The 20,409-nt window shown below is 46.1% G+C and overlaps 1 protein-coding gene and 1 long non-coding RNA gene across 8 annotated transcripts in view; both read left to right on the forward strand.

Annotated features, from left to right (window-relative positions):
* The first annotated feature begins 975 nt into the window (after positions 1-975).
* The window catches only part of LOC105477721 (dedicator of cytokinesis 9), a 298,629-nt gene continuing 279,195 nt past the window's right edge, over positions 976-20,409 (forward strand). For 5 of the 7 annotated variants that reach the window (XM_071081090.1, XM_011734482.3, XM_071081094.1 and 2 more), the window contains exon 1: positions 2,361-2,839. In XM_071081090.1, coding sequence (XP_070937191.1) covers positions 2,711-2,839 — 129 coding nt within the window. In that variant the 5' untranslated portion in view covers positions 2,361-2,710. Of the gene's footprint in view, positions 1,222-2,360; positions 2,840-20,409 lie in introns of those variants that run through there. The other 2 variants (XM_071081085.1, XM_071081083.1) reach the window with 2 other exon arrangements.
* LOC139359061 (uncharacterized) lies at positions 2,982-18,496 on the forward strand. Its single transcript, XR_011614635.1, has 2 exons — positions 2,982-10,077; positions 15,339-18,496. It is a non-coding gene; the product is annotated as an uncharacterized lncRNA (long non-coding RNA).

The raw sequence follows: 20,409 nt of genomic DNA on the forward strand, positions 1-20,409 counted from the left end.
GTGCTACATAACTAAACAGAGACTTAAAAAAACAGGAAAATCCCAAAAAGGGCCAGTTTTCCAAAAACCAGGAGATTCATAGCAAACGGGGCCCAGTCAGCGTGAGCCAGCTACGGCAGCCCCCTCTGCTTTAACCCATAAAGGAGAGTAACCTGATGTTACCTAATGTGCTTTCTGCACTATACTTTTCCCTTGTTCCTGCTTAAGTTACCTTAATAAAACCCAGCTGTTTTTCCATTCTCACAGAGCTCCTGTCTATTTTGTAGTCAGAATGCTGCCTGGCTCATGAATTGCTACTAGAAGCCAATCAGATCTTTAAAACCATTTGTTGAAATTTTGTTCTTTAGACTACACACACACACTCTCATCATATAGCTCTTTAAAAAAGAAAAGAAGAAAAGAAAAAAGAATATAAAACCCTACAACCTTAGGTGCTTTTGTTGTTTTTAATTTAAAAAGACAAAATTGTTCGACTTGTATAGAAGTAGATACAGCTTAGAGAGCCAAGGTAACAAAAGGGGAAAAGTTTGTGTTGTCTGGTACCTTTGAGGGAGTCAGAAGCCTAAAGGGAGGCTCTGATTTATGATTCTCAGAAGACAACTGTTGTCAACAGTTCAGATGAGAACTGAGCGGCCACACTCCTGCAGCTGAAAGGCGTCATTGCGAGCTGAGTTGCTCTTGAACAGTGCGTTCCCCGGGGAGGCAGGGAAAGGCTGGCTTGCACCTGCTCTGTCACCCAGCTCCACTCTTAGGACAGAAGAGTTCTGGAAAACGTCTAGGCCATTCCTCATTTCACAGAGGAGGAAATGGGTTAGTGTGTAATTGTTTTTATTATCACACTTGTTTTATCTTCTAATCTGTCAGGCTCACTCAATGCTACATCCTGCAGTCCCCACCAGTCCCCACCCACTGGGGAAACAATCCGATCCTGCAAGCAATTACTGAATGCTGACGGCATGCCTCACCTCCAGACCTGCCCATTAAACCAAGAAGGGAGGTGTTTTGCTTTCCGCGCTAGATCGGTATTTTCCCCTACCACTTTAAGATTACGCTTCAGGCCAGTGTTAGGCTTTCTGGTGGGGTGGGAAGCTACAGGCAGCCTCCTCCACCGCAGTGATGGCGGCTATGAAACCTCTGGGTACTGGGGCCGGAGACGCGGCAGGGATTCTCCCAAAACTGGGTTTTCAAGGCTACCGCGCTCTACGGAGGCCGACCCCGCAGGTAAGGAACTGTCCACCGGGAAGCAACGGGCGTGGCGTGAGCAGCCCGACCAATCAGCAGAGCCGCCCTTCAGTCAGGCTCCCCGCCCGGGGTACCCGCCCAGTCCCCAACCACTGAGCATGCGCCGCGGGCCTGGCGCAAATCCTCGCCTGGCGCGCCCTCTCCGCGGCCCCGGGAGGGTTAGGCTGCGCCGGGCTTCCTCAGAGAGACAGAGAGGGAGCCGGGGCGGCAGGGGACCCTTCGGGACGGGAAAGCGGTTAGGGTATTGGGGGGAAAGTCCCTCACAGGGTGGCTGTCGCTAGCGGCCGCCAGCTCTGCGTCACGGTGGGCTCGCAAGCCGGCGCATCCCGGTTTCCTTGGCACCCCGCCTGGCGGTCCGGCGCGGAGGGGCGGCAGACCGGTTAAATCGGCCCCTGTGAGGGCTGCCGTGTCACCTGAGCCCCTTCCAGGCCGTTGTCCTCAGGTTACAGGCGACATAATCGAGGCTCCGAAGTTTTGCCCACGTCCAAGGTGAAGCAGCTGGCCGTCCCGGCAGGTCGGAGTCTGGGAGTCTCCCACGCCTGGCCCGGCCCAGCCGTCATTCTCCCGCCGGGAGCTCCGTGCCTCCGGGGACCGAACGGTGGGGAGGCCGAGGCGCCACCACGAGCGCGCGGCGCTCCGCGCTAGGTCCCGAGCAGGGACGCTCCGTCCAGGTCCGCCCGGCCGGCTGGGGGTGTCGATCGGTGCCGCGTAAAGGCTACTTTCCTGAGACCTCCGTCCCCGCAGAGGCCCCGGGAGCAGAGGGGGGCGTGGTGCACCGAGCCCAGACCCTCCCGGTGACATCGGGGTCCCCTCGAGCGCAGCCGGGCTCCCTGGGCAGGAAACCCGGCTGTGAGACCGCGCATCGTCCAGCCTCGGCTGTGCGCCCTCTTGGTGGCGTGCGCAGTCCCCTTCTCGGGTCTTAGGACGTGCGACCCGAAGCGGAGGCAACCCCGACCCCCCCACCTTCCCCGCTGAGGGTCTCGCGCGAAACGCCACCCCTGCCAGTCTGGCAGCCTAGCTCCAGCGCCGGGCCGCGCCGACCTGCCTGGCCCGCCGTCCCGCCGCGCCGGCCCCTCCTCCGCCCTCTGGGCGCCCCGCCCCGCCCGCGCCGCGCCGGACACCCCGCCCCGAGGAGGCGGCCCGGCGAGCGGTCGCCGAGGGAGGCTGGTGGCATGGGGGAGCCGCCGCCGCCACACGCACGGTCACCCCGAGCGAGCCCGGGCACTGCTGCGATCGCGGGGGACCGCGGACGCCGAGGGGGGCGCCTCGGGGCGTGACACGGCGCGGAGGGCGCGGCCCGGGCGGCGGCGGCCCGACTCGCGGAGAGCAGCCGGGGGAGCGGGCGGCGGCGGCGCCGGGAGCGGCAGGCGGAGCGGGCCGGGCGCCGAGGGCGCACCTGGCTGCCGCGCGGCCGGGCCGGGCCGCGGGAGCAGGCGGAGGCGGAGGCGGAGGCGGCGGGGGCCGGAGGATGTCGCAGCCGCCGCTGCTCCCCGCCTCGGCGGAGACTCGGAAGTTCACCCGGGCGCTGAGTAAGCCGGGCACGGCGGCCGAGCTGCGGCAGAGCGTGTCTGAGGTGGTGCGCGGCTCCGTGCTCCTGGTGAGTGCGGGACGACCGCGGGCCGGGGAAGGGAGGAGGGGGCCCAGGTAGCTGCGGGCCCGGGCCAGGCGCCTCTTAGTCGGCAGGGCTGAGGCGGAGCGGCAGACCGTGCTGGGTCCGCGGAATCAAGAGGTGGGGCGGGCGGGAGGGGGCTGGACAGGGAAGAAGAGAAGGTCCTGGAGGGGCTGCAACTCCCAGACCCCTCTCGGCCACCCAAGATTCTGTCCCCATAGCTGCTCCCTTCCTCCTGGGAAATTTCCGCGGAGTGACGTCGCCCTCTCCCTCTTTTCACCCCGCTTTCTCCCAATTTACCTGCTTTCTGTCAACTGGGAAATTACACTCTCCCCCCTCCCCCGCATCCCTCCCCCAGCCTCCCTCTCCTCCAGTGTTTTGGAGGGGCGCAGGGGAATTGAGATGGGGCTTCCTCATCCAGTCTGCGCTCAGGGTGGGAGATGCCCCTGCGAACCCTTTGAGTGGGCTGAACTCCAGGAGGGAAGGGCTTCGGCATTCTCTCCTGCTCCCCGTCCCCCCTCCCCAAGCCGGTATCCTGAAGTTTGGCCGCCTTTTAGGGAAGCTTGGGGGGCATGATGGGAACCCTCGCTAATTTAGCATTGGTGCAAATTCCTGTGACCTTTGGGGGTTCGAAGCAAGCAAAGCAAGCAACCCAAAATGAATCTGCACGTGGCAGAACGTCTTTAGAGAATAGGCCTCTGGGTGTGAGGAAGATGAAGTTTTCTATTAAGTTTTTCACAGCCAGTGCTGGTTCTGCTGTATTTGGAAACGCACTGCAATAATTTAGAATAGTCAGGTTCACCTGGATGGTGCGGGAGTGGAGCGACGTTTGAGCAGGAGCGAGCTCTGCCGGGCAGCTGGAAACTTTTAGCAGCCCCTTGCGTTGCCGTCGGCATTTGTTTTCTTGAAACGGGCTTGTTTGTGGGTGGGTGTGACTTGTGGTGTTTGTTGGAACAGTGCAAGAAGATGGGCCTTGGAAGTGGTTGTCTGGGCTTTGTGGCGCGGTGTGTTGGGGAGTGTCGGGGCAGAGTGCCGGGCCCCTTAACACAGGGGCGGATGCATCATTTTGGTGGCAGATCGATGCCCTTCATGGGCAGACACAAAATTACGTGAATGACGTTTGTGGAGATTGGAGATGAAACTTCGCTGATTTCTGTGTCCAATTTGCTCAGTTTGAATTTTCTCTCGGTTGCTAGCTCTGCCAACTCACTCCAGATTTCTCAAACTCCAGTTTGATCCATAGTAAAGAGGGATTTAATTTTTCTATTTTAGGGAAGTCGATTAGGTAAGGAGCAGAGCAGGAGTTGGGAATAGACCAGAACCTGGCCATCTCTTCCATAAGCAGCTAACTTCTGTATGGCTTCCTGCATCTTCCTGACTTTTGCCAGTGCATGTTAAGGATAAAGCCTGCAACTTCTTTGGCATCCTTTCTGTTCTCACACAGAACTTGGTTCCTTTATCTGGGGCCTGCCGTGGTCATCAGGGATTTTAGGCAGAACAAGAGTAAATAAAGTGTGCTAGTGTGCCATGATTTCCAAGGTGCTGCAGGTACTGGTTTAATAAGCCGTGCTGGTGGAGCCCAGGAGTGCCGGTGCAGACACAACACTGCTGATGTGCAGTGGTCCCCGAATATCCCCTTCCTGTCGGAGGATGGCCTACTAATGGTGACCTAGGAGTGTCCATTCCCACATGTGACGGCCTGCCAACTGTGTTATGTCATGATACTTTAGTAGTACATCCGTTTTCCCTGGACACCCTTATGCATGAAGAGCCAGATGGCCTGGCTGTTGTCTTAACTCTTAGTCTTGTCTGTCTGTAGTCACTTGTCTGACAAAACCTGTGATGGAACAGATACAAAATGCAGGGAAGCGGGTGGGCTTGCTCTGGCATGTGAGGGCGCCTGACTGAATGGGAAATAGGAAATGCATTGTGATGGTTCTGAATTGCAGAAGGAAGAATCCGGGAGGGCCTACAGATACTAAAAATTACCCACACACCTCATCCCCCCATCTCCTGCCTGATACTCTGCCACTGCCTACTTCCTCTCATGGCTCCAGTGTCAGGGAGCCACAGCAGGTGCACCTGCCACATAAGTTCTGGCCCGGCTTCGTTGTATGAAGGTCTGAGAGGTGAGGTAAGGTAACCCTGGACTTCTCAGGAGGCAGAGCAGCAACCCATGGTCTGTGAATCTGTCCTTAGATGGAAGTAATTACTCTGCTCTGTGTCTGATAACTTGGGTCAGCACTAATACAATGCTCACAACATAAATGCTCAATAAATATTCTTAACTAGCTGACTAATAAAGCAGTTCTGCAGATGGATTTTAAAAAATTAAACTACGTATGCATTCAATAGCTCTTCCCACGCTTCAAGTATTGATGAGTGGATGGTCATAAGATCAGAAACAATGAAATTAAATAGTTCAGCGGATGATAAAGGCTGCCATTAAAAACAAGCTTTAAAATGTAAACATAACATGGGCTTACTCATTTTTCATTGTTCAATAGCTCATTTTTCATGGGTTCAGGTTCGTGGACCTTTATGAATGATTTTGTGTTAATTTGTTTGAAAAGCTTGAAAATAAACATACAAAAAGTAGAGAGAATAGTATAATGAACCTTCATATTTCATCATTCAGATTGAATAATTATCAAGATTTTGCCAAACTTGCTTCATATGTCTCTTCTTCCTATTCTTTTTCATGTGTGATTGTGAGTCCCAGGCCTTGTATCATTTCACCTCTATATAACTAGTATACATTACTTAAAAATAGGGTCTATTCTTACATAACTATAATGTCATTATGATAAATTAACAACTTGTTAGTATGCTCTTCCCATTTCCCAGATTATTTAAAAAAATCTTTGATTGTTAGTTTGTTCTAATCAGGGCCTAAAAAAGCTTTGCAGGCCTTGTCAGACATGGTTAGCTCTTTCACGAGCTTTAGAATTCTTTTTTTTTTTTTTTTTTTCTGAGATGGAGTCTCGCCTTGTTGCCAGGCTGGAGTGCAGTGGTGCGATCTTGGCTTACTGCATTCTCTGCCTCCCAGATTTGAGTGATTCTTCTATCTCAGCCTCCCGAGTAGCTGGGATTACAGGTGTGTTCTACCATGCCCAGATAATTTTTGTATTTTTAGTAGAGACAGGGTTTCATCATGTTGGCCAGGCTGGTCTCAAACTCCTGACCTCAGGTGATCCGCCTGCCTCGGCCTCCCAAAGTGCAGGGATTACAGGAGTGAGCGACCCACCGCGCCCAGCCAGAATTTTTTATAATGGAGAGAACCCTCCATGGGGTCAGGACTTCTGGGTTTTAATGTTAGAGGTTTGGTAGTTCAGAGCATGGGTTGTAAACCTGGTTCCATGCCTCACCAGCTGTACCGTCTTAGGTATATAACTTAACCTTGTTGGGGCTCAGTTTCCTCATCTGTAGACTGGAGATAATAATCATACTTTCCTTGTATTGTAGTTGGAAGGATTAATTGAGCTATGTGGGTGAAGCTCTTAGCCAGTGGCTGGCGTATATTCTACCAGCTACTTAAGTCCCTTTGGATTGTTGCTTAATGTCACTGAACTTCAGGGTTCCTGCTCTGTTAAATAAGAGACATACTTGTTTTTTTCTAGAGTCCCTTATTCCACCAATGGGCTTCTATTTGAAGCTGTTTTTATTTATTATTTATTTATTTATTTTGAGACGGGGTCTTGCTCTTGTCACCCAGGCTGGGGTGCAGTGGCATGATCTTGACTTACTGCAGCCTCCATCGCCCAGGTTCAAGTAGTTCTCCTGCATAGCTGGGATTACAGGTGCCTGCCACTATGCCCGGCTAATTTTTTGTATTTTTAGTAGAGACGGGGTTTCGCCAATTTGGCCAGGCTGGTTTCGAACTCCTTACCTCAGGTTATCCACCCACCTTGGCCTCCCAAGGTGTTGGGATTACAGGGGTGAGCCACTGCGCCTGGCCTTGTTTATTATTGTTTTATTATTATTATTGTTAGAGACAGTTTTTATCTGTCACCCAGGCTGGAGTATAGTGGCACAATCATGGCTTGCTGTAGCCTTTGAACTCCTGGGTACATGCAATCCTCTCACCTCTGCCTCCAGAGTAACTGGGACTACAGGCATGCACCACCATGCCTGCCTGATTTTTGTATTTTTTGTAGAGATGGGGTTTTGTCCTGTTGTCTAGGCTGGTCTCGAGCTGGGCACAAGCAATTCCAAACTCCTGGGATTGCAGGTGCAAGTCAGCATACCCAACCCTAAGCTGCTTTTATAAAAGTAGTGGAGGTACTACTAGGAACGTTTTTAACTGTAGGAAAAGTAATTTATGATTTTTGGTAATGAAGGAAGAATCCTCACAATTTCAGAATTAGCTTTCCATAATTTAGAATAGTCAGGAAGGTGGCATGTTCAGAACGTATGCAAGCTCAGAAGAAACGCTAGAAAGAATTCCCTGAGCAGGATTGAGTTATGATTACTTTTGGAGCTCCGGACAGGATTTTACCTCAGGTCTTTCAGATGTATTAAAGATGGCATCATAATGGCCTAGATCTAAGAGGATGTATTAATACCACTCAAGGCCTACAAGTGTCTTTTCTCTGAAAGATTTGTGTGACTCTCAGGTCACATCCCTTTGCATGGGTGTGCTGACTGTCCTGCACTTGGGTATTAATACACAAGTCTTCGGGCTGCCCGGCTTCCGTACTGATCTTATCTCATTATGTTCAGCTTCAGACTCTTCTTCGATGTCAAGCCCTTGCCAGCGATGCCACTCCACACCCCTTTGAGTTCCAACAATACAAATGAAACCAAGTCAGGTCGTTGCTAAATTTCGCTTGGCTGTTACTGGAGGAGGGCAGACAGGAAGTATGGGGTAGTAATGTCCCTGAGTCTGCCTGAGGCTTCCTGCATTGCCCCGTTTATTCAGCTCAAGATTCCAGTGCTATCAGAGGTAACGTGAGACCCCGGTAATGTTGTTCTTTGAAATTCTCAAGAAAGGTAAAATCTCGTTTTTGGCTATAATTTAAAATCAGATGTCAGTAAGCTGATAACTGGCCAGAGCTTCTCTGCACTGTTTTTCTCCACCCCTCAGTGGAGAAAACAGAAATGTCCCAAAATACAGGAAGCAGGGTGGAGGCACATATCGGATTAGATAATCAACAGAAGGTTCCACTCCTTTGCTTTTTAGTCCATTTGACTATTAGTAGTCAGGAGGACATTAGTGAGGCCTTGAGTTTGAACAGGGAGGGAAGGAACTGTGAAAAATCACTGTCCGCATTTACTGAGGGCGGACTCTGGGGCAGGGCTCTCTGCTGGGTGCTAAGAACATGATACCACATCAGAGTAGGCCATTGCCCATGCAGGGTTTATGATCTAAACAGGTGGGCGGGTCAGTCACCTACACTAAGGTGACTAACAGTACCAAGGCGCACTATGGAAAGAGTCAAACGTGTGGTTCAGAGACCACAGGAAGATGAAAGCACAGAACCAGTGTATTCGGGAAAGAATTTATTAAGAGTTAAACTGGACCAGCCCGGCGCGGTGGCTCACGCCTGTAATCCCAGCACTTTGGGAAGCCGAGGGGGGTGGATCACAAGGTCGGGAGATCGAGGCCATTCCGGCTAACACAGTGAAAACCGTCTCTACTAAAAATACAAAAGATTAGCCGGGCGAGGTGGCGGGTGTCTGTAGTCCCAGCTACTCAGGAGGCTGGGGCAGGAGAATGGCGTGAACCCAGGAGGCGGAGCTTGCAGTGAGCCGAGGTGGCGCCGCTGCACTCCAGCCTGGGCGATAGAGTGAGACTCCGTCTCAAAAAAAAAAAAAAAAAAAAAAAAGGAATTCACCTGGACCTGGAAGATGCAGAGATAAGGGAGACTTTTATTCTTTTTTTTCTAAGAAAGAATAAGAAATCGAGGCCGGGCGCGGTGGCTCAAGCCTGTAATCCCAGCACTTTGGGAGGCCGAGGAGGGCGGATCATGAGGTCAGGAGATCAAGACCATCCTGGCGAACACAGTGAAACCCCGTCTCTACTAAAAATACAAAAAAATTAGCCGGGTGTGATGGCGGGCGCCTGTAGTTCCAGCTTCCAGGGAGGCTGAGGCAGGAGAATGGCTTGAACCCGGGAGGCGGCAGAACTTGCAGTGAGCCAGGATCGCGCCACTGCACTCCAGCCTGGGCGAAAGAGCAAGACTCCGTCTCAAAAAAAAAAAAAAAAAGAAATCGAACAAATGCTTAGTATGCCCAGGTAGGACCAAGAAGGAGCAGCGCAGCTTGGGCAAAGAAGAGCAAGTTTTTTGGAGGAAGGGAGAGAAGTTTTGATAAATACAGTTGCCAACTTTGGGAACAATTTCATTGATTGGCTGAGAACACGTCCTGAAATAGATTTTTTCATTTGTCTTTTTGAAACCTATTTCAGGAAAGAAGTTCAAACCAGCTATGAACATATGCTTCCTAGAGAGACCTGCCCTAAGTGTAAGCCTGAGAGTAAATAATGTGACTGTTTTCTGTCAGACAGGCCCAAGACTGGGATGGGAGGTGTGACATGGCAGGGAAAATCCAGTAGCAGGCCTGTGTGTGTAGGCACTTAGGTATCATGAGAGTAGTAGTCGGATATGGTGAGTTACCATTCAGTAAATGGTATTACAAATAATAATGTTGGAGCCGTACCTTATAGCACATACTGAAATCAGTAATAGTGAAATACAAGAGTTATTTGTAAAATAAAAGAAACCACATAAAACATGGGCGCATAATCATGTAAGAGTGGAGAGGGATATTTATGTATTTATTTATTTATTTGAGATGGAGTCTCACTCTGTCACCCAGGCTGGAGTGCAGTGGTGCGATCTTGGCTCACTGCAACTTCTGCCATCTGGGCTCAAGTGATTCTCCTGCCTCGACCTCCCAGGTAGTTGGAATTACAGGCATGTGCCACCACACCCGACTTATGTTTGTATTTTTAGTAGAGACGGGGTTTCACCATGTTGGCCAGGCTGGTCTTGAACTCCTGACCTCAAGTGATTCACCCACTTCAGCCTCCCAGAGTGCTGGGATTACAGGCATGAGCCACCATGCCCGGCCTGGAGAGGGATTTTTAAAGTATGAAAGTTTAGGAAGAAACCAGCTGGACCTGGGCTTTGGAGGTGAGCCTTGGCTTTGCCACTGATTGGCTGAGGACTTCGAGCAACGTACATTGCCCGAGCCTTAGTTTGCTCATCTGAGAATTGGGATTGGTAGGTATTATTATCTTAGAGAGTTTTTTAAAAGTAAAGATTAAGTAAGAAAATGCATGTAAAGTAGTTAATAGTGAGTGCTTAGCAAATGCAAGCTCTTATTATGTTACTAAAGGAAAAGATTGATTATCTTGACTGAATATTTCTGGAGCCAGCATTTATTGACCCATCTATGATGCCCTAGAATGCATCCAAGGACTTCACACACAGGTTAAGTCCCCTAAAGGTCACAGGTGTAGGTACGGGGGCTGGGTCTTGAAGCTGAGCACTATAACTTCACACCCTGAACTCCTAGCCACTCTGCCTGTTGCCTCCCCATGTTAACACTAAACGTCTGTCTCTGTAAGTACCATACTGGTAAAAGTAAAACAGTAAGCTTAGAAACAATATTTGCCCTGTAGCTATTTGTCTTTAGAGATCTCTCGGTCACAGTCTTAAGTTAAACCTTTTGCTTGGAGGGCTACCCCATTCTGTAACTCCAGGGCCACATTCACATGGGCATAAGCTGTACTGTACAATATGGAATGTAGGTTTGATAAGCATGAGGTTTTAAAAGTGTACCTGTCATAAAATTGTTTTTCTTTAGCATAAATCTCTCATGTACATTCGTTGACTGGCTATCGGCCTGACCTATCTGTGTTTAGTCTTTAACATGAACCAGAATGCAGAATGTTAACAGTGGTGTTATCTCTGGATGTGGGATGATGGGAAGTTCACTTTTTTTCTTCCAATTTTCTGTCCTCCCCAGATTTCTACAGTTGACATGTATTGCTTTTATTACTTTGGTCAATATTGACAGGAGAAATGATTTTGAGAATGTGCTGTGATAATTGGAGCCCTCAGGGCAAGGCCACTTAATTCTAAGAGATAGTTCTTTTTCTTCCTGTCATGTATTTGAGCTTCTGCAATTTTAAAAAGTTGCTCAGAATTTAGCAAGTGGTGGAGAGAGGGAGGGCTGGGAGTTTCTGAGATGCCGGAGGCTATTTGTCACGGGCTCTTCCCTCGGCTGTTCCCTGGCCTGGGGCTTCTTGGCTCTACTGACCCAGCTCTTGTCTTTACTTCTACACTGGCTGTTTGGTCTGCCTCTGCTTCCTCACCGTCCGCAGCTCCCTATCGCCGTGACCTGCTCGTGTCCTTAGTGTGGGGCGGCCTCTCAGTGCTCACCCCATACCACTCAGCACCCTCTTCCCTTCCGTGGAACAGGATTCTCCTGCGTCTCCCCCTTCCTCTCTGATGTCTGTTCCTGTGTCTTCTTCACTCTTTTTCCTGCAGTCACCACACAGGGACATTTCTAAAGGGTCTCTTCTCCACCACTGGTTTATAGAATTTAATTTTTTCCCTTTATTCCGAAGGGGGGCACCATCTCATTGCAATTTCCACAGTTTTATCTCCAGTTCTGATTCTCCCCCTTATACCACACGCTTTGCCCTACCCTGCCCCACCCTAGACCTGCTTTTCTGTTTTCCTGCCTGACTCTTCTTGGCTGTCCTACCAGCTCCTTAAGTTCCGCATCTATGAAACATAAATTGCCACTTTACATCCCAAGTTAGGTTGTCCTTTTTACATTCTTGTTTTAGTGGGGAGTGTCTGTGTTCATCACCAGCTTTGAAACCTGTAACTCCTCCTGTGTCTCTGCTGTTTATCTCCTTTGCCTTCCTCATCCAAGAACCACTACATTCATTACGTTCTGTCATGAATCAGTCGTTATGGGCCAAGGACTCCCAGATCTCAGTGGCTTAGAACAGAAAGGTTTATGTCTTCCGCACGCTACCTCTCCATTGAGTGTGGGCTGGGAGCCTAGTTCCATATTGTCCTGGGACCTCAGTTGATGGGACAGCCCCCATCTTGAATGTGGCAGGTTTGTGTGGCAAAAGCAAATCACATGGCAACACTGAACTCCAGGGGCAGGGAAGTACAATCCTTTCTGTGTATCTGCAAGGAGAGCTCACATCTTTGGTGAGCAGCACTGATGCCTGCTGCAACCTGGCGTCCCCTTTCCTGTCTCCTTTCTTTCCTGGTTTGTGCAGTAGTAGGGTGTATTAGTCCATTTTTGCACTGTGATAAAGACATACCTGAGATTGGGTAATTTATAAAGAAAAGAGGTTTAATTGACTTACCGTTCTGCAGGCTGTACAGGCTTCTGCTTCTGGAGAGGCCTCAGGAAACTTACAATCATGGCAGAAGGCGAAGGGGAAACAGGCACATCTACACATGGCTGGTAAGAAAGAGGAAGAGCAAAGGGAGAGGTGCTACACACTTTTAAACAACCAGATCTCATGAGAACTCTATCACGAGAACAGCAAGGGGGAAGTCTGCCCCTCCTCCAACACTGGGGATTTGGGTGGGGACACAGAGCCAAACCATATCATAGGGGATAGGATCCTTCTTACCTGGTTTCTTTGCTACTGTAATTACTCCATCCTTATAGGTTCAGTTCTGAATCCTGAAGACGTTAGTATTTGCCATTGCCCTTGGGATACAAACTCTTTCCCTTGGACCATAAGGCTCTCTCCTTACCAGACACCACCCTCCCATTACTCACTGGCTGGGCTTTTAGATCCTCATGTATTCCAGCCTCTCTCATACTTCAGGAGGTAAGAAGCTCTCACTTCTGCCTGGGATAATAATGACCCTTGGCCACCCTTCTCAGTTGCCAGGCCACTCTCTCTGGCCTTTGAAACTGTACTCATATGTCCTGGCCTATCCACCCAAACTAAAACATGCACTGCCTGTTCCTTTCTTTTGACCACTTATCAATATTTATTTATTTATTTATTTACTTATTTTTGTGCATTTGCTTAATGTCTTTTTCCCTCCCTGTACTGTTGGTTCACCATGGTTTTTCCAGGGCCTGATACATAGCAGGGGCTCAGTCATATTTTTTGGATGAATGAACAAACCCTGAAAACGCTACATCTGACTGTGTATCTTAATTTTATCCTTTTCTTATTTCCTATTACCTCTACTTTCCCTTCCCTGCACCTATTTCTGTTTATTTCATCCCAGTTTTCCTCCTGCTGCCAGATTAATTTTCCTAATGCACAGGCTCTATCATACCATGAGTTTCTTATTGCTACATATGACAAATTTGCTGATATTCTTGCACATCAGAATGTGTATCACTTTGAGGCTGGTTCATTGTTTGTTTTCGTTTAGGAAAAGCTGTTCAGATTGTCAGTAAATCCGTATGATCTTTGCATAGGATTTTAAAGCAGCCACACATCTTGGTACAAAATGTTAGAGATTAATTTCCTTTGTTAGGACCATTTGTTTTCACCGATTCCATAGAACTCCAGTGTGTAAAAGAAGACACTGATCTAACTCTTGTGTTAAATATTTAGTAACTCATTTGTCTGAAAGAAAGCAAAACAAAACAAAAATACAAGGAATAAATATCACTGGGAGTGCTGTTCATTCACTGAATAATGAGTTTTGCAAGGAGCACGTGGGTGGTGACATTATATTGTTTACACCTTTATTTTCTGTTGCTTTTTTGACTCCTTACCAGTGAATTTATCTTATTTTATACTTTTACTTTCTATTTCTTTCTTGACTCTTTATTGGTGAACTGGTAGCAGCGAGATGTACTATCTGATCAGAACTTTGAATCTTCCTGCCTCTCTTTCTTGGAGGTTGACAGGGATAAATACAGTTAAGATAGTGCTTGGGTGTGGTGACATTGGAAGACAGGCTGGGCCAGGGCCTGTGGTAGAGACTTCCCCACTCTATTGAATGTTAATCTGAAAGTGAATCTGAAAGCAGATGGTCATGAACTACCCAGGGTCTCTATTAAGCCCATGAAGTTTATTTTAAAACTCTTAAAATAGATTGAAATTCAAATTGAGATTCATGTAGTCTATTTTTTAAACATTTTGTCTTAACAAAGTAGATGTTCAGTCATACAGATAGGCAAATATTCTAAGGAAAGATGTTTACCATGCTAAGTTAAAAAAATAAAGTGATAAATAGTGCCATTGGCCAGGTGCAGTGGCTAACACCTGTAATCCCAGCACTTTGGGAGGCTGAGGTGGGGCAACACTTGAGCCCAGGAGTTTGAGACCAGCCTGGGCAACAAAGTGAGAACCCATCTCTAAAAAAAAAAAAAAAAAAAAGAAGAAGAAAAGAAAAAATAGCTGGGTGTGGTGGCACACGCCTGTAGTCCCTAGCTACTCAGGAGGCTGAGATGAGAGGATCGCTTAAGCCCAGGAGGTCGTGACTGCGGTGAGCTATCATTGAGTCACTGCACTCTAGCCTGGGTGAAAGCGAGACTGTCTCAAAAAAACCAAAAAGAATACTACAGCTGACCTTTGAACAACGTGGGTTTGAACTGCACAGGTCCACTTATATGCCGGTTAGAAAAATAAGTGTATAGTAAACATTTTTGGAGATGTGCACCAATTTGAAAAAACTCGCGGATGAACTGCATGGCCGTTGAAGAAATTAAGGAAAAGGTATATCATTAATACATAAAATAATGTGTAGATACTAGTCTATTTTATCATTTACTACTGTAAATGATACACAAATCTATTATAAAAAGTTAAAAATTGTTAAAACTTATGCACACAAACACAGACCATACATGGTGCCATTTACAGTCCGGAGAAAGGAATATAAAGATGCAACATTAAATCATAACTACATAAAATTAACTACAGTACATATTGTACTACTGTAATGATTTCATAGCCACCTCCTGTAGCTATTGTGGTGAGTGTTGTGTTGTGAATATCCACTTAAAACACTGTGTGACACCAGTCATCTCCATGTGAGCAGTTCCTCTTTCCATAAAAGAGAACCCAAAAAGAAGAAGAGGAGGCAAAATTTAACGTAAGTAGAGAGTTTATTTGGGCCAAGTTTGCTGCAACTCAGGAGCAAAGGTTCAAATTGCCCTGAATATACACTCTGATTAACAGTAGTTACAAGGGATTTTTAAAGGAAAAGAAGAGGCAGTTTCTGAGTTGTTTATCAAGAATTCACATGAAAACAACATGAGCTATTGATTTATCTTTTGTTCTTTGTATTACACATTCTGAGAACATGAAGATAATGGAGGAGGCAGCTAGTCAGGAACCAAATGACTTTAAACAGTTGCCCTTGGGCACAGAGTGGGGTGACCTGAAGTCCCATACTCATGTCTCTTCTCTGGGCCTGCATAGTTCACATAGCTCAGACTGCTCCAAGCTATTTTTCTTTTCTCTCTAGTAAATTGCTTATTGCAGTAAAAAGTGATCTCTTGCCTTCTTGTATATCATGTTTAGTGCAATACCATAGACATCGAACTACACCATTGGACCCTTACAAAGTGCCAGCCCTTACAAAGATCCTGGAAGTGCTCCTAGGAAACAGAGAAGTCATGACATTACAAGAAATAGTTGAATTACTTGATATATTTTGTAGACTGTGGTCTGCAGCTGCAGTTACCTGCCATTTTAAGATAAATTAATCCAGTTTAAGGACCATTGTGAAAAAAGAAAAGGAAATTTGTGAGCTGTTTCTGTAGCTGCATCAGCATGCATAAAAACCTTGTACTTCTTGCAAAATACCTTTTTATTTTGTAGTGAAAATGCAACTTTTATGTGGGCACAGGATTGCTCTAGAAAGGAATACCTATAGACTAATGACTTGAGAAAAAGTGAAGTCGTTATATGACAACTTAAAGCAAAAGGAATGTGAAAGATCTGAAGCTGGAGAATCTAATGCCAGCAAAGGATGGTTTGATAATTCTAGAAAGAGTTTTGGCTTTAAAAATATCAAGATAACAGGAGAAGCAGTTCTGCCAACAAAGAGGCAGCGTACAGACTCCCAGATGCCATTAAGAATATCATTGAGGAGAAAGGATATCTGCCTGAACAGGGTTTTAATACAGATTAAAGTGCCCTATTCTGGAAAAAATGCCACAAAGGACATTTTTTAGTAAGGAAGAAAAGTGAGCACCAGGATTGAAGGCAGGAAGGCTTAGGCCAACTCTACTGTTTTGTGCAAATGTAATCAGGTTTATGATCAGGACTGCCCTTTTCTATAAAGCTGCCAACCCCCAAGTCTTGAAGGGAAAAGATCAATGCTAGCTGCCAGTCTTTTCATTGTATAAGAAGACCTGGGCAGGGAGAACCCTTTTTCTGGATTGGTTTTGTTACCAGCCATGGGTTCTTGGGCCCTCAATGCAATAGAAATTGACATGAGGCCTAAAGAAAAGCCTTCATTGGAGCTTATGCCTGAGCATAAGGGAGGCAGAACAAGAGAGAGAGAGAGAATGAATTCCTTGGCCAACTCTCTGAGCCTGTAGGGATTTTTTATTAGGCAAAGTGTGGGTATTGACATCGGGGTAGGATATGCAGGGTGGGCTGGGCAAAGCACGTGGTAGGGTATGCGGGTCAGAATATCTGGTTGGTCAGAATATCTGGTTGCGATGGTTATCTTGAGTGATGGGCCACCTGGTGGTCTGGCCGGTGGCAACAAGGCTTTAAATCAGTTGGTCAGCATTCCTTCCTGAGGTCAGACACTCTGCAACCTTGGTTCCATATTTTGGACCTCTTATGGCCAATTCCTGGAATTCTTTTCTTTTTTTGAGACAGGGTCTGTTACCCAGGCTGGAGTGCAGTGGTGTGATTTTGGCTCACTGAAGCCTTGACCTCCCGGGCTCAAGCAATCAATCCTCCCATCTCAGCCTTGCAAGTAGCTGGGATTATAAGTGTGTGCCATGATGCCTAGCTCAATTTTGTGTTTTTTGTAGAGATGGGGTTTTGCCATGTTGCCCAGGCTAGTCTCAAACTCGAGTTCAAGTGATCTTCCTACCTTGGCGTCCCAAGTGCTGGGATTACGTGTGTGGGCCACCATGCCTGGCCCCTGGAATTCTTTAAGTAAAAGGCATGGTTAAACATTCTGAGAGCACAGAAGAACAATTTAGAATGGCTGTTTTCTTTGTATGACTAAAGCCTCAGGCTTAGTGGGTATAGATAGCATCAGCGAGGTAGTGGTATGGGTTTTGTGATCACTGGGGATGCATGAAAGAATGCTCTGGTGGGGGTGAGCTGATGCCAAACCCCATCTTTAGTTTCCCTCAGTTTCATCAGTGCTTTGTCCCTGAAGTCAGGAAGGACCTTGGTAACAAGAGAATGCCTTTTAAAGTTCTTTTGATATTGTACAATGCCCCTGGCCACCCAGAACACATGAGTTCAGTACCAAAGACATTGAAGTGGTCTACTTGTTCCCAAACACAATGTCCTACTTCACCCTCTAAATCAGGGACCATAAGGACCTTTAAGGCTCAGTGGACACTGTACTTTATGGAGAGGATCGTAGCACTTTGGAAGACAACCCAAATAGAACACCGTGAAAGTCTGGAAGGAGTGTATCATTGAAGGATACCGTCATTGTTATACAAAAAGCAGTGAAAGCCATCAAGTCTGAAACACATTTCTGCTGGAGAAAACTGTGTCCAGATGTTGTGCATGACTTCACAGGATTTATGACAGAGCCAATCAGGGAAATCATGAAAGAGATTGTGGATATAGCAGAAAAGGTGGGGCTGGGGTGAAGGGTTTCAAGATAAAGATCTTGGAGAAATTCAAGCGCTAATAGACACGACACCAGAGCAACTAACAAAAGAGTGGTGGAGACTGGTGCTTCAGAACTACTGCCCCATGATGAGGAAGAAGACGTAGAAGAAGAAGCACTGCCAGAAAAGAAGTTGACGTCAGACAGTCTGGCAGAAGCATTCTAATTATTCAAGAGTGCTTTTGACTTCTTTTATGGCATGAATCCCTTTAAGATATGGGCACTGAAACTAAAGTAAATGGTGGAAGGATTGGTACTATATAGAAACATATTTAGAGAAATTAAAAAACTAAAAAGCGAGACAGAAATTATGTATTTCTGTACAGTTACACCTAGTGTGCCTGCCTCTCTTGCCTCCTGTTCCACCTCCTCCACCTCTTCTGCCTGTGCCACCCCTGAGACAGCAAGACCAGTCCCTCCTCATCCTCTTCCTTACTCGACTCAGTATGAAGACGATGAAGTCCTTTATGATGATCCACTTCCATTTAACAAATAGTAAATATATTTTCTCTTCTTTATGATTAATATTGTTTTCTTTTCTTTAGCATACTTGATTATAAGAATAGAGTATAATAGCAGGGCACAGTGACACCTGCAATTGCAGCACTTTGGAAGGCCAAGGTGGATGGATAGCTTGAATCCAGAAGTTCAAGGCCAGCCTGGGCAACATGGCAAAAAAAAAAAAAAAAAAATTAGCCAGGCATGGTGGCATGCACATGTAGTTCCAGCTACTCGGGAGGCTGAAGTGGGAGGATGGCTTGAGCCTGGGAGGTTGAGGCTGCAGTGAGCTGTGTTCACACCACTGCACTCCAGCCTGGGCGACAGAGCGAGACTCCGTCTCAAAAAAAAAAAAAAAAAAACCCACAATAAAACCAGTATAATATATATCACACACAAAATATGTGTTAATTGTTTATTTTATCACTAAGGCTTCTAGTCAATTGTAGGCTATTAGCCAGGTTTTTGGGGAGTCAAAAGTTGTAGGTAGATTTTTGACTGTGCAGGGTATTTGTATCTCTATCTCCTGCATTGTTCAAGAGTTAACTGTAATATACAGAACTATTTACTTTTTTGTGAAAGAAAAAGCAATATTTTGTTCATGGAAAAAAGTTTTATGATCTTACAGATTCTAAAGTAAGCCATTCTCTTTTGTTTCAAGAATAAGTTAAATATCAAATGTTTATTCCCTCAGTTATAAACATAGAAATGCAGTTGTATAACCAAGTTTCTGTTACTAGGGGGATAGTTCTTGCCATGGATGGCAGTAGGATATGGTGCATGAGAACTTGGGCTCAGGAGGCTTCAGCCCCAGCTCTTCCATCTACTAGTTCTGCCTTCTCAGTTTCTTCACCCAGAGAGTGGACATTTTAATAGCACTTACCCCACAGATCTTTGTACTTAAGCGAGCAATTGCATATAAAGCACTTAGAATAGGGCCTGGCACACAGTAAATACTAAGTGCAAGCTGTGGTTATTTATGGGGGCAAGCTAAAGAAATACCGTATAACCCTTTAAAGTGCTGCTTGAGGAGAATTTGTAACACAGGAAAATTATATTGTTGAGCAAAAAAAAAAAAAAAAAAAACCAGAAGTGTGTGTGGTCACAATTGTGTAAAAACTTTATGTATAAGAAAATGTTGGAAGGAAACACATGAAAAGATAGGGATATGATTTGTTCTTTATATATTCTAGGATTTCCCACCTGTTTTACTTTTTTAAGTGAATAGGTAATAATCTGTTAAGAAAAAGCAAATACATTGAATATTGGAAGGAAAGTTTGTACTACGTGTAAGATATTCAAATTGGTATGCTTGAAAATTACACTTGCATATCTTAGTGCTTGTACACATGGGCATTGTGATGTAAAATATGTTCCCTAAGTGAGGGCACACACATGCATGTTGGAAGCAAAAATATTGTCAACAGTTAAGAGCCTTGCATTTAATGCTCATAGAGGTGGGATGCCCCTGTGAAACAATGAAACTTTGCATTTGACTGTTCTATAAAGTTCTTTTTTTTTTTTTTAAAAAGTCTTATCTTTGGCCTCTGGAAAATCTGGTCAGATAGACAGGGATAGTTTTATTATTTCCGTTTCTTGATGAGGAATTAAAGACCAGAGAAATCAAGTGACTTGCTTAATTAAGGTCACCTAGCTATCCTTAACCCTTTTCCTGGCAAGATGGCAGAGATTGTCTAAAAATGTCAAAACATTTTAAGATATAATTTTGAAGTTGGAGTTTCTTGAAAACTTTCAAGTGATTAACTCGAATCATTAAACATATTTTTTGGAAAGTACCACTAATTCTCTGGGTTTATAGAAATGCATGACATGAAAGTGAAATAATATTCTTTTGGAGATGAAAGTTATCTTTGGAGGTCGTCTGGTCCAACTTCCTAATTTTGCAGATGAGGAAGATGAGGTCAGCCATGGATAAGCCTTTGTGATCATACAGCTAGTTATAGAGACAAGAATCGAGTTTGCCGACTCCTGGTCCAGTGAATTTTCCGGTGACTATAGAAAATAATCACATTACTTTGTTTACACTTGTGTGTTGGCAAGTGTTGTTGGTAATCAGATAATAGGAGACTATGAAACATCTATTTGCACCATGGATCTCCTCCCTGCTTGTATATTTCATTAGTCCAAGCTAGTTTGTTGGTGAAATTTGCACTCATGTTTCCGCAAGCCAAGAAAGGAGTTCTGCATTTCTGTTTAAGGGGTATTAGGATGAAAGGGAGAAAGAAAGAAAAAGCAAAAATTACAAAATTAATCTAA

This window comes from Macaca nemestrina, chromosome 16 (genome assembly GCF_043159975.1).
Source record: "Macaca nemestrina isolate mMacNem1 chromosome 16, mMacNem.hap1, whole genome shotgun sequence".
NCBI lineage: Eukaryota > Metazoa > Chordata > Mammalia > Primates > Cercopithecidae > Macaca > Macaca nemestrina.